We start from the raw sequence: 13,625 nt of genomic DNA, 5'->3' as shown, positions 1-13,625 counted from the left end.
TTTTTGTTTTTTATTCGTCATTGTCTATTTGTCCGTTTCTACCTGGTTCGGGTCCAGTGCTGTCTAGGGTCACAGTAGCCATACCCTGGTCACTCCTGATGAGGTTAAGAGGAACCTACAGGAGATCAGTAAAAAGCTGTATAGAGCTTTTTGATTTTCCATGATGCCAAGGATACTTTGACAGTGAGCAGTTTTGGTATCCATGACCTCTGGACGATGGATTCGGGATTCCGTTCAGGTTCCAGTACAGGAAGGGAAGAGAATTTTCTCAGATATTTTTCTCAAGAAAGCTAATTTAGAAAAAAAATTTTTGGACTTGTATAAAGGGTTGGTGATTAAAATAAAATACAATTTATAATAAAACTTTATATTCGATGACATCTTACATTAAGATTAACCATTTGAACTTAAATTTATTCGATCACTAATATATTTATATATATAAAATAAATTACATTTTAAATTTACAGTACGCTCGTGTATAATACATGTTAAGGCACCTGGAGATACGTTGAGTATATAAGGCTAACATACAAATTTATTATGAAATCAATTCAATTATTTCTTGTTAGATTTCAATTAAATGGTATACATTCGATTCTTAAATATTGTCACTTGACAAAAATAATGTGATTTAAAAATAAATTTTATTTTTTAAATCACATTATTTTGTATATGTATTCGCACTTAAAGGGGGTCAAATATAATTAAATGCTTCACACCGCTGTGGTTTCTTTAAATATCAATGATTTTTTAAAGCACATCATGTCGATGACAAGAAAAGGTATGATTGACCAGATACCAGCAGTTTTCAATTTTTAAAAGGATATATCAAAAATGAAATATAATTTGAAATTATTTTTAATAATATCTATTAAATAAAAATTCATTACAATTGTGACAGTATTTAAGAACAGACTATATTACATTTATGTTATTAATAAATGTTGGTGTATTACAGTTGAAATAATTTTGAAAATATAAACTAAACCCAATATACTAATCAATAGTGCCATTAAAATAAACTAACCGTGTATGAGTTGACATTTGTGCGTGTATCTACTATTTGAGAAACACATCTGACAAAAAAAATTAAACAACTACAAAGATAATTTAAAATATCCGACTCGAATTTAACTTTTTAAACAAAGAGTTAATATATATTTAACATTCACATTAAAGCTTAAATAAAGATATTAAATATACATAATTAATATACACTTGCCTTCTCTAACAAAACAGATGCATCGCACATCGCTTTAGCCGTCGATCGCACCAAGAACATAAGATGAAGCTGCTCAAACACGTTCAATTGTACTCTTGTCCTCACCAGGCCGTGAAGAACCGTCGCCCTCTCTAAATCCAACCATCTTTGTAAAGACAACTCCCTCTCTTCAACTGGAACTCCTTGAACCACGTCCAAAGGTCCCCATAGCATAAATTCTAACACGGACTTCGCCTGATTGAGGGAGATTGCCCTTTCTTCTTGTAACACTTCCTTGAGTAGAGGTGAGAGCTTTTCTCCTGGTAAGAGAATTTCGACGGCCCTGATTGCGCATTTGCAGAGGGAGCTGTGATGTTCTTCGTCTGAAGATCTGCTACAGTTTATTTCGTCGCTCAATCTGAAATTAATAGTTTGTGAGCGTAACTCTTGGTGAAGTAATATAAACTTCATACTCTGTGCAATTGTTATTTCTTGTATTTTACAGTTTTATATGTTCGACATTGTTGCATGAACATCTGTCATTTATTCTTCCTTCCGGTTGCTACACCCTGTTCCTAACTTATTCTTGTATATTAGCTTTAAAGAGATGAATGTATATCTTATTTTGCTGTCAATAAATTTATTTTATCATAAACCCTTACCTAGAATTAATCATTTCAGAAATAATAATGTGATAATATATACTATATATCTCTGTCCCACACTACCTATGTGACGTTTTGTCAGTGTCAGAGTCGTATTTCGTGCGACAGAGATAACGCTCTACGAAGCCGAAATTAGCCGAATATCTCTTTGTAAAGGTCGATGTGCAATATTTATAGCTGGGTACTGTAAAGCTTTAAACCTGGTCTTAAGGATGAAAAAATCACTCACCCTTGGAGAATGCAGAGCCTTCCATAGGAGTTAGTTTTCGGCGCCCAGAGCGAGTTTAGCCGATCGTCCGGTGACGGTAAGTTCAAGGTGCTTCCATGCGACACCATGGGCTGAAGCTCTTTTAGCGATATGAACGAAGTCAAGGACTCCGATATCTCCTCCACCCCACGAGCCTGGAGGCACTTGAGGCCATTGATCAGCTGGAGCATCATGAATATGGCTTCGTGCATTTGTTCCGTCGCCACCAGCTGGTGTTCCTTGCTGCTTAGACCCTCACCGGAGTGAAGGAATTCTCCGTAAGATTGTATAGTGTCTACTTGGGCATGACCCAATACCACAATTGTTGCTGGAAAATATTTTTAAAAATATAGTGTTTGTTAGTTACATCAAACATTGCATTAAAAATATGGCTCCAAATAAACATTCTCTTTATGTTTATAACAAATTTATGTGGATGGTATGGCATGGTATTTGGCAAATTTTTTTGCGCCCGGCTAACGGAACAGTATAATAAATTGTAAAATCTAACTTTATTGAAACAGATTTGCTTTCTATTATTTCAAAATAAATATCTAATACCGTTGATTCGATATCAGTCTGTTTGCTTTCTAGTTCCAACATACACGAACTAAAATTCTTCTTTGTTTTAATATAATTTTTTGTAATGACCAAATGATGTTCATGTTACATGGTATTAGACATAAAAGAATATTAGTAGTATTTAGCCTAGACCAGTGTTTCCCAAAGTGAGGTAGGCCCCACTGGGGGACAATTTTATAGTTAAATAGGGCAATACTGAAATGACGTGACACAAGTTTAACACTTTCGTTTAGTTTAACGCTTTAATATAAAAATTATGTATCACAGAGGAGCGTAAACATTTTTAAAAAGGCTTAGGTGGGAAACGGCATAAAAAAGGTTGGGAACTACTGGCCTAGACCCATTTATAGCAACGGAAGCTTCAGGGCTCCTTATGGAACCAGGTTATCTGGTGATCTGGAGGCATTCAAACTTCTAAGTCACTACTGCGTGAACCTCAAAGGGGAGACTTTCCTAGGACTCCATTCCCTATCATCAGCACTTCAGCCATTGGATGTCCACCTCTAAATACAGGCCTTCACACTGCCTGATAGAATTCTAATAGCACTGGTTGAAAGTGGCCTATTTTCAGACTGTTTCGACCCTTGATGTTTTTAACTAGTTTTTCGATATGTGGTCTTTATTCAAGGAATGTGACCAGACCAAAGCCTCTGGATTAGCAGAGAATCCTTGGGTCTGTGTCGGTTACGTGTACATCAGATAGATGTGAATACCTTGCACTAGATCCTCGCCTTCTTCCCCGAACTGCTGAAGTGGTACGAGGTCGCAGAACTCTGTAATGGCGTTCAGACTCAATGTTTGTGGCTGGACGGACTGCTGGCAGACCATCTGCGACGCCATCTGCTCCTTATGCAGCATCAGCGTGACGTTCACTGGACCTTGACTGGAGTTCCATACCGCGGAATGGAAGACACGTTTCCCAGCTTTTGTGAATGTACCCTTGCTTTGGGGCTGAATGGAGAAGTCGCTCCAGCGAAGATTAGTGCACGCTTTCAAGCCTCGGAGAGATGATTGCATTGTTGCACTCTGTTGTACCTACAAATAAATGTCCAATAATAACCAAATTACAATAACTTTGAGTTATTAAATTTGAAGATTAAATTTTATTATAAATACATGATACACGAATCTGACAATTATTCTTTTGAAGATTTATTTATATACGAAAATTTGGTCAATAAACATAACAATGTATATATTGAAAATGATTTTATAATTGACTAAAACTCTACACAGAAATAAAAAAACAATTTCAAAATTAAAAGTATTTTAATAAAATAAATAACTTTTGATACAAATGATATTACTTAATAAGAATGTGTCTAGATGTTTATTTTGTTAAAAAATTGTTATTAACGGTCGAATATCACTTCTTCAATATTCATGAAGTAATTAACTATTATTCTATATTTATAAAACTACAAAACTTTGTTACGATTTCACTAAACGTTTCATGTTAATATCACTCAGATTTTATTAATATGTTTTTAACTTCAAACTAAAATTCAAAATTCAAACAAATAGTGTGCATGGAAATGTAAGTTACTGCCCTACGAGATATTTAAGAACAAGCGACACGACAATTTCATATATTTCTGACTAGCACTTCCTGGCACACGTGTATAAAAACTATATTAAACAATAAAAACCAATTAAGATGTTAAAAGGAATATTATATTTATAAATAAAAAAGACAGAAAAGGTAAAGATGACAGAGAAATAAGAAAGATGAACTCAAGTATGTCCATTGCGTGTAGATGCCGTCTGGAACATGTTGTCACCGACCGACAGTCACGCTGTGGTAGAGTATAGTCGTGAAATTAAGTCGCAGTAAATTATAATTTGCAAATATATACCGAGTGACGACTGGATTTACAATGACTATAATTTTTTAAATAAAGAATCGTACGAATACACTTTCAAAGTGTATTTGTACGCATATTAGCATACGCATACGCATTATCGCATATGTACGCATATACTCACGCTAGCATTCGCACAACACACTAACATAAACATATATGATGACTTTTTTGGTTACTTCTTTTTTTGGAGCAGGTTTTTTTTTAAGTCAAAATTTTTTTTTTACTTTCTCTCCACGCTATGCCATAGTGTTTTGTGAACAAAATCGAAATAAGTTAATTTATGATATTTTAAAATTTTGTAGGTTTAAATTTTTTTAAATGTATATATTTCCAAAATATTTCCTTGCCTCTCTACAATATAAGCCCGGCTTTATGAAAATACTCTCTTAAAAGTATGTTATATTAACATTCATTATACTTTGTTCTTTTATATGACGAAAGTAAACTTAAGAATTTAGTAGATATTTTGAACCACTCATTAAACTTATGTTTATTTTAACAATATCCGACATATCCGGTTTAACTGCTCCGGACTGGGTGTTAAAATTTACTTATCTCTGTAAATAGAACAACAAACTTGTACTAACTGTTCTTCAATACGATGCGGGATCGATCATTGAACGATGTTTTGTTTACTTCATCATTCAAAGTTAAAAGCTTTAAACCTTTTACCTATTAAACTCTATTGGAATGCGACAAAACTCTAACTTCTAGCAGAATAAAATATACGGGCACATATAGTAAGCAATAATAAATTTTAATATATAGTTCAAAAAACGCTTTTTCTTACAGAACCCGGCGATAAATATTGCACATCGACCTTTGGAAAGAGACAATCGGCTAATTTCGGCTTCGTAGAGCGATATCTCTGTCGCACGAAATACAACGACTGACAAAACGTCACATAGGCAGTGTGGGACAGAGATCTTTCCAAAAGTCGATGTGCAATATTTATCGCTGGGTACTGTAATTAATATTAATGGGTAAATAAAAATCGTACAATTCAATTCAAATCGTACTGTACTATAATACCATTCCGTTATTTATTATTTTCGAAACTATTTATTTTTAAAGTTCAGACCATACTATAATTTATAGCAAAATATTTATACATTGACCCCCTATAAGCCCCTATAACCTAAACAAAAACATTTGAAATGATTATTTTTTAATTTTATCAATAATAATTTTTGGTTGATAATGATAAAGAAACCTTCTAAAATTCCTTCAATAGTTTAAATGACTTGAAATTCATAATACACATTGAGAATCAATTTCTCTAATTACTCTATTGAGGGTACTTGTAAAACTGGTTACAAAAAAAAACAGATTTAGTTCACTTTAGACTCGTCTCATATCAGGACGTGTTTAGATAGATTTATCTAACTGAAAGAATATAATTATAGTGGAGTTAATTGATTGCATTCTATCGATGAAAACAAGTGGTCGCTAAATAATCAAAATTATAATATAATATGAATAAAAAAGTATAAAATCGGTACAACTGCCTAAAAAATAGGGAGAGATATATATGGCATTTCATCAGATCTAAGACTGAACTAAGAATTGAAGTGGTCACTATACTTCATAAAATTATTTGTAGAGTTGGATATGGCAAACCAGGAAAAAAGATTTCTTTCAAAGCCGCATATGACATGAGAAATCATAGAATTCCATTCTTTCAGTTGAACCGAAGGCCATAAAACAGTGTCTAGAGGTAATGGAAGGTAAAGACAGAGACATTATTGGTAAAAATCATCATGACTTATCATTTATATTTATGGGATATTTGTTGTCCTAGTGTTTCGGGGTAACTCAAGTCTGGCTACGCAGATCTAAATTGGCTTCTAAAAATAGATACTCAACATTTAGATTAAGTTAATGCTAAGTTTCTAGATTTAAATCGTCGAGAACCAGAGTAATGTTGAGAGTATACATAACTGAATAAACCGAATATAAGTTTTGGTGATGAAGCTAATACAAAATCAAGTACGTACCTGTTCTAAAACCTGTGCCAAAGCTTCATGATTAGCTATAACTACGGCTCCGTAGTTGTCTTCAAGGTTCTTATGAACAATGCTTCTGCCTTTTCTAACTCTAAGTTTATTTGTGGTTGCCTTTGGGGTGATATCGTTCTGATAATCATCGTTATTGGAACTTTCCATGTTATCGTTGGAGCTGTAGAAGCTGTATGGCGAGTATATTTCGGATTCGGTTTCACTGCCGCAGTAAGGAAGGGATGATCTGTTGAATCCGTTGTTGTATTTTGGATATTCAACGTTTGTTTCGTCGATTTTTGGATCGGCTCTGGTTTCTACTTTACATTCTCTAGTTTTAATCGCTGCATCGCATTCTGGGGAGCTGGAACGAGCGTGGTGGACATATTCGTAATCACTGTCGCTGTTCTTCGCGGAGTCGCAAGCTTCCTCATCATATTTTCCAGAATTATACACATCGTCGTAGCTGTGTATCACGGTGTCGTTAGTGGCTTGGACTAGTTCTTGAGGCTCATCCGTCTCATCCTTGTCGTCGTCTAAAGGCGTTCTGCGCTTCAGAAGTTCTAAGTGAGATTCCCTTTCGCGCATGCTTGCCGTTCGTTCGGGTTTCCTCGGTGCGAGAGCTGATCTTATCTCGCCTGAAAAACAGTAAAGTATATTTATAAAATACGATAATTGAAGGTCAGCATTAGACAAGTTTGAAATTCCTTCCAAGCGAAGACCGTTTAAAAACATGACAATTACAGACGTAAAAGATTTGACCTTATGAACGAAACAAAAGAGTTCTAGAAGATATCATAAAAAAAACTCTTTATTTTAGGTCTGAGACATTTATAATCCGAACAGGTGATGAATTCAACTTTATGATAAAAATACAAATTTGTAAGCGAATTATTATTAACAGGAAAATATATTTTGCTTACCTAAATTGGCATAAATGGTGTCCGTTTTAGGTGTCGGCGCCCATGCTTGTTGCTTCTGTTTCTTTTGTAGAGATGCTGACTTTGGAGGAGGAGGGCGCGCCGGTTTGGTAACAATTGCGGAAGAGTTGGGATCCTCGCTGGACAACCTTGGAAGAGGTGGCGGTTTGTTCTGGACCCTCGGAGCTTCCACGTCAGTTACAGAACTGCTCCCACTGTATATCGACACGTCGTCATGGCTCAAGCGTCTTACGTTATCCACTTCGCAATTTGATTTCACTACCTCGACGTTCGACCCATTGATATCCAAAGGATGGATGATCACAAGACGGGGTTTCGGTTTCGGAGTCAGATCGTATATTTCCTCCGCTTTATGTGATACCTTCGTTACAGTTGCCACATTCAGCTCCTTCTTATCTAAATCTTTCGAGGAACCAATCCGCAGCAATTTCTTAATAGAGAACTTCAGTTTTCCTTTACGTTTCTCGTCGAGAAGTAGATTATCGTGGGAGAGGGATATGCTTCTCCTGGGCGCAGGTTCGGGCTGTAGATCTTTTTTGTCAATGTCTTCAGCTGTTTTAGTTTTAGGTGTGAGTGACATTACGGCTCGTTCTCTTTTCTCCATTTCCCTAACGACGGGTGAATCTGATTTCATAAATCCACTAGGATTTCTTTGGTACAAATTATTTGGATACTCATCAGTGGGAGATAGAGGCGGTGTAGGTGCTTTGCGTTTACTAAGACTGTTTAAGGACACATCGCTATCTTGTTTAGTCAGCACTGGTTTTGCGTAATAAACAGTTTCGGATTTTTCTTCACTATTCTCTGATGATTCATTTCGCTTTTCTTCATTAGAATATCTAGTCTTTTCTTCTTCTTTCTTTGTGTGAGTATGCATAATTTGATGAGAAGTAATCATCGACTTTTTATTGGTTTGTTTAATAAGCGGTTTAGTTGGTACTTTCGGTTTTTCTGGTACAGCGGGCTTAGATGGCATTATATCGGTTATCATGCCATGTAAAAATGATGGTCTTGGATCCATAGTAGGTACTGGGCTACTGGGCAGAGCTGGAGCTTCACTGGATTCATCAGGATCGGCTCTTCCATCAGGTTCACCAGCTAACTCCCGACTAGCGTCAGCAGAGAACACAGCATCGGATTGCTTGGTAATGATTGCAGGCATATCCATGATAGGAGATTGGAAGGTACTGTAGCCGTTGCTGGCTTTTCCGTCTGCCTTTCTTAGTTGCCCGAGCGGTGACATTTTTATTGTTTTCTCATTTTCATTAAAAACCTTTATTTTTACAGTTTCCTCGCATTTATGTGTTTCTGAAAAATGTCCGCTGTCGTCGTTATCAGAATCGGTTCGCGCACTAAAACTATCGTCATCTGATGTAAGAGAGTTATTAGCGGTCGAATTTAAAGTACCTACTGCTGAATCCACACTGCTATTTTCAATGTTAATTTTGCAAAACTTAAACTCTGACCTACTTAGATTCACTTTAGGTCTCTCCTGAGTCTTGATTAAGGGAGACTTCCTCATAATACCGTTTTTACGAGTTTCAGACATCTCTTTCTTTTCGACTTCGTCCTGCATGCTCTCTTTTCTCTTCTCTTCAATAACGGTAGGTTTATTTTTCTCACCATGGTTCAAGTTCAGTTCTGCGTTATTATTCATTCTATTCTGCTGTAATGTTTCTGATATTTCCTCCAACAATGATTTCTCTGTGCAAATACCTTCCGTTGATCTCACGCTTTCCGAAGCGATTATTGTTTCCGTTTCCTTTATGTATGATGTCAGAATAATGTTTGTTTTAAAATTATTTGACCCTTCCTCGGTTTGGGCTTCATTTATGTGAATTACAGCAGGTTTTCGGACATGCGTCTTAACGTTTGGGTTTTTATTGTCCTGTCCGAAGGGAGTTACAGAAACCATCAAGGTTTTCTTTTTGCCATCGGAATCTGTTTGCATTTTACCTAACAACAAGGAGGTATATGACTTTGCAACAGAATCTCCCAGAAGATTAGCTTTCACTGTATTAAAATCTGTGTTCGTTTTTGTAATTTTATACAATTCTCTCTCTTCTTCTGTATCAGGGAAGACGTCTTCATCGTCGTTGTCTTCTGAAACTTCGAATTCTTCTTCGTCCGACCAATCATCGCCTCCGTAACCTATAACGCTACAAACTTCTTCCGGGAACCGAACACTCCGCTTGTTCTTCTTTTTAGATTGAATCTTTAGAATACTCGGTGGCGTTTTCTTGAAGAACGTACTTCTGTTTTGAAAAGGTATCGCTAAATATTTGCTACCTTCCGTTGCCTTGTCCGGCTTGGCGTGCTCCTCGCGCGATTTGAAACAGTTCGAGCAAAAGTCCTTTTTCCATGCATTCTGCACAAAACTGTGACATACTGGTGACATCTTGCTCTTCGTATAACGTCTGTTCACATAACCGGCATTCTGTAAAATAAAAAACGACACCGTTAATATCATTCTAAATGACAATAGGAAACAAAACAGGATTTTTTTCAGTTTTAGCGATATTACTGCAGCAATGATTGTCCATAGAGGACGTTGAATATGAGCTTTTAGTTGTAAATATTTTTTTACCGTATCATTATCATTATATATGGCATGTGATGTACAGTGTTGGGCATAGGTCTACGTCACAGATTTCCAATAAGATCAGTTGAAAGCGATCAACTTCCAGCGTCTTCCGACGACCTTTACATAATTAACACATGTCATTATCAATGATCTGATTAAAACTAGCTTTTCTACTATAGTATCATTATCAAAGTATGTTTATAATAATAAGAAATTAAATACTCAAAATAAAATTGTAAATATATTTAATTTTTCGTATCTTCCCGCTATCGCTTATGGTTTGGAGCACGATACCGTTATCATACGCGAGACGGGTGCTTTCTCTTCGAACATTGCGGTAGGTGTCACTTCATACTTTACATACGGATTCACGACAGCGCATACGGGGAAAATTGATGAAGCACCGTGAAATTATATGCGCGTGAGCCGATTGAAAATTACTCTTTAGGATATGAATGTTTTACTATATAACAAAAATTCAACATAATATACATAAATTAAAACTAAAAAGGGTTACTGCGTAATCAGTGGATTATTTATTTTTGAATTATCAATATTTTAATTCGGTGCACTAGAAGTCCGGGCCGAGGCTGGCTTCCCTTAAAATAGGTCTTAGGCGCCCTCTACGCTGTATTTCGAACTTGGGAACCTGTTAAGTTAAAATCCGATCCATAAGATCACTATTACCCAATTTGTATATACAGATTTCGCGAGTTTGAGTTGGCATGACATATAGCCTAGAAAAACCCAAGGTCAACTTTAAGAGCGTCGCCTCGGACCGTAGCAGCTTCACCAAAGATTAACATTTAAAGGTGCCTTAAGTGTTTCATTCATCAAATCTTTAAAAATACACTAGCTATATTCTTGTTAATGGCATATTGCATCTTTATGTCATTGCAAAGTGCAAAAGCTATAATACAGTAAGAAGCATATTTTGAATATAAATGTACATCTACATCTATCAATATTTTTCGTCTAATTTAAGTGTGTGTTTATTTGTAATAAGATATCTTGGTGCACACACACCTGCCTACTGCTTATATCTGCACCTCTGGGTTGAACGGCAGAAACTATTTATTTGTTTTTATTTCCGCTATTAAAGAATTATAAAATGAAAAAAAAATGGTATTTATATATCCAGGATGATTGGTTATAGATGTAAAAGCATAAGTGGTGAATGTATAGCTCACTTATTATATATGTAAAAAACTAGTTACTTTAATAATTCTATTTTGTAATGTGCCGCGCTTATTTAATGTCGGTAAAGCAGCGGCTGTTTAACTTTGACACTTCATAGATGGCGCTGTTACTAATGGTGTTATGATGGCGTCCATTGCGGTCGGCGGTCGGTAAAGCAGTGGATTTTTTGTAATGTTAAAGTGATATAAAAGATACCGGAAAAAAATTTTTTAAAAGGTATCGACTTAAATGTCGTTTCCCTATTTTCAGAATAAGGCATTATTGTTTTTATTTTTAAGCGCATACCCGATTCGAGAGAAATTATCTTATGTACATATATACATATACATATATATATATATATATATATATATATTTATCCGACATTTACCCGTCAAGTCGATGGGATATCACGAAAAATAAAAGTTAAGAATAAAAAGACTTGTGTTCGGGATCACCACACATATATTTTATATATATATATATATATATATATATATATATAGAGAGAGAGAGAGAGGTTTCAGAAATAATAAGTAAAGTAATGATAACTTATGTTGTTGGAAAGGAGAGACTCGGTGCTAACCTACTAAATCTAGTGATTCTATATAAGTAAATGTTTAATTTTATCTTGTGAACGCCTTATACCTTATATGTTATCTGACAGACATATCATTCTTCATTTATTGCCTATTGATTTGAATCAGTTATAACGTGATGTCAATCAGCCTACGAGATCGATTGTTCATCAATACAGACATATGGTGTCAATTGAAAGCCTAGATATTATATCTCGTATGACTGTGGAATAAGGTTCAATTTTGTGTAAAATATAAAATGCAATATCACATTCACAGCAATAGATATTTCATGGTCATTTATGTAGACGTACGAGACAGACGTTATGAGTTTAACAGAAGTACAGTCGAGTGCAATATTGTCAACAGTGTTATTAGCTGTATCATCGCGTGCATACGTCTGTACGTAAAAACAATTGAAATGTTTTCATGAATAAATATCTTTTAATCTGTGATTTATGGCCAGTTCATGTTATGAAGAAATGTGATAAAAAAAATCATTGAAAGAATAATTAACAATGAAATTATAGGGCTTAGTCCGTTCACTTGACTGCCTGGACGTAGGCTTCAACCTTCATAGTACCTGATAAAAGACACATTAACAGCCTTCTATTTCAAAACCCGAAAATCCCAAAATACTGCTAAATAGCTGCCACCTCCACTAGAAATAGCGGTGCTGCATGAAACTGTTTAGTAAGAAAAGGAGCCACTTCCGCACATGACTGAGACTCTGTGTTTGGCATTAATCGGTGTAACATAACTCCTGAAGATGCCCCGTGGAGGGGTGAAACACGTGTGGAGTGATTTGAAGGTGGCAGTTGTGTAGTTCGCATTGTTTGCCGCATGCGCATTTGTCAGCGGGCTGGCGGGCGGTGCACTTTGTTGCACGACTACCACTGCATGTGCGGAAGTGGCTAAATATTGGTCCTTTTCTTACTTAGGATGGACTTCCGCAAGGTAACGCCTGATTCCATTAAATATGAAACTGTTTGTCATGAAAATTAAGACCGCCAATTGTACTTTATTTTATTATCACACCGGCACAATTAAGGAACACAAAAAAAAGTAATTTTTTATTGTAAATTTCAGTATATCTTGAGAACTAGTATTTATGAGCTTGTAAGTACCCTCTTAACAAATGACATACTTTAAAAATTTCACACTTTTCAAGTGCGGTGACAGGCTTTATAGTTATTTTATGAATTTGCTGACATCGTGTGTTCTAATTGTTTCTGATAAGAACTTTGTTGGATGCTGTTTATTGTGACTTTGGTTCATTTAACTGTTTGCTTTCAATAGTGTATATTGTTCTGATATAAAATGAATGATTTTAGATTTCAGTGTTCAGTAGTTCGCGCATTGGGTGTATGGACCTCGGTGGTTCATCGCGTTATACGACGCTACAGAACGACTAGATCTTACGTGCAGAGACGACGCCAAGGTAGAAATTAGTCAACCAGCGCCGTAGATGACTTTTTTATCGTCTTGCAGACTTATAAATATAAGTACATGGAATAGAAAAAGTATTAAATAATTTAATAAATTGTAATCCTTGTAAGGGTGCAATATAAATACAAAAAAAATTAACCGCTTAATAACCAATGCATTTAATTAACATACGGTTTTCATTTATGCTATTTATGAATTGAATTTTTAATTAATTTTTGTTTTAAATTATTACACTCATAAATTATTAAGTGCATCTGTACCGAATTTGCACGCACGTCGATTGAAACAGATAATGCTTAATGTCATTAAATACGCCCATTGTTATTATTACAAA

At 35.3% G+C, this 13,625-nt stretch overlaps 1 protein-coding gene across 4 annotated transcripts in view; it reads right to left on the bottom strand.

Annotated features, from left to right (window-relative positions):
* Positions 1 to 896: 896 nt before the first annotated feature.
* Positions 897 to 13,625, bottom strand: part of LOC137933761 (uncharacterized) — a 135,017-nt gene continuing 122,288 nt past the window's right edge. For all 4 annotated transcript variants that reach the window (XM_068777801.1, XM_068777802.1, XM_068777804.1 and 1 more), the window contains exons 2-6: positions 7,484 to 9,938; positions 6,561 to 7,198; positions 3,412 to 3,733; positions 2,099 to 2,444; positions 897 to 1,622 (exon numbers count right to left, since the gene is read on the bottom strand). In XM_068777801.1, the coding sequence (XP_068633902.1) occupies positions 1,211 to 1,622; positions 2,099 to 2,444; positions 3,412 to 3,733; positions 6,561 to 7,198; positions 7,484 to 9,938 (4,173 nt within the window). In that variant the 3' untranslated portion in view covers positions 897 to 1,210. The remainder of the gene's footprint in view (positions 1,623 to 2,098; positions 2,445 to 3,411; positions 3,734 to 6,560; positions 7,199 to 7,483; positions 9,939 to 13,625) is intronic.

This window comes from Battus philenor, unplaced genomic scaffold, assembly GCF_028537555.1.
Source record: "Battus philenor isolate CCGP_79_NKW_IND1 unplaced genomic scaffold, ilBatPhil1.0.hap1 SCAF_14, whole genome shotgun sequence".
NCBI lineage: Eukaryota > Metazoa > Arthropoda > Insecta > Lepidoptera > Papilionidae > Battus > Battus philenor.
Note: the sequence above shows the minus strand (reverse complement) of the source record. Positions and strands in the feature narration are given on the sequence as shown.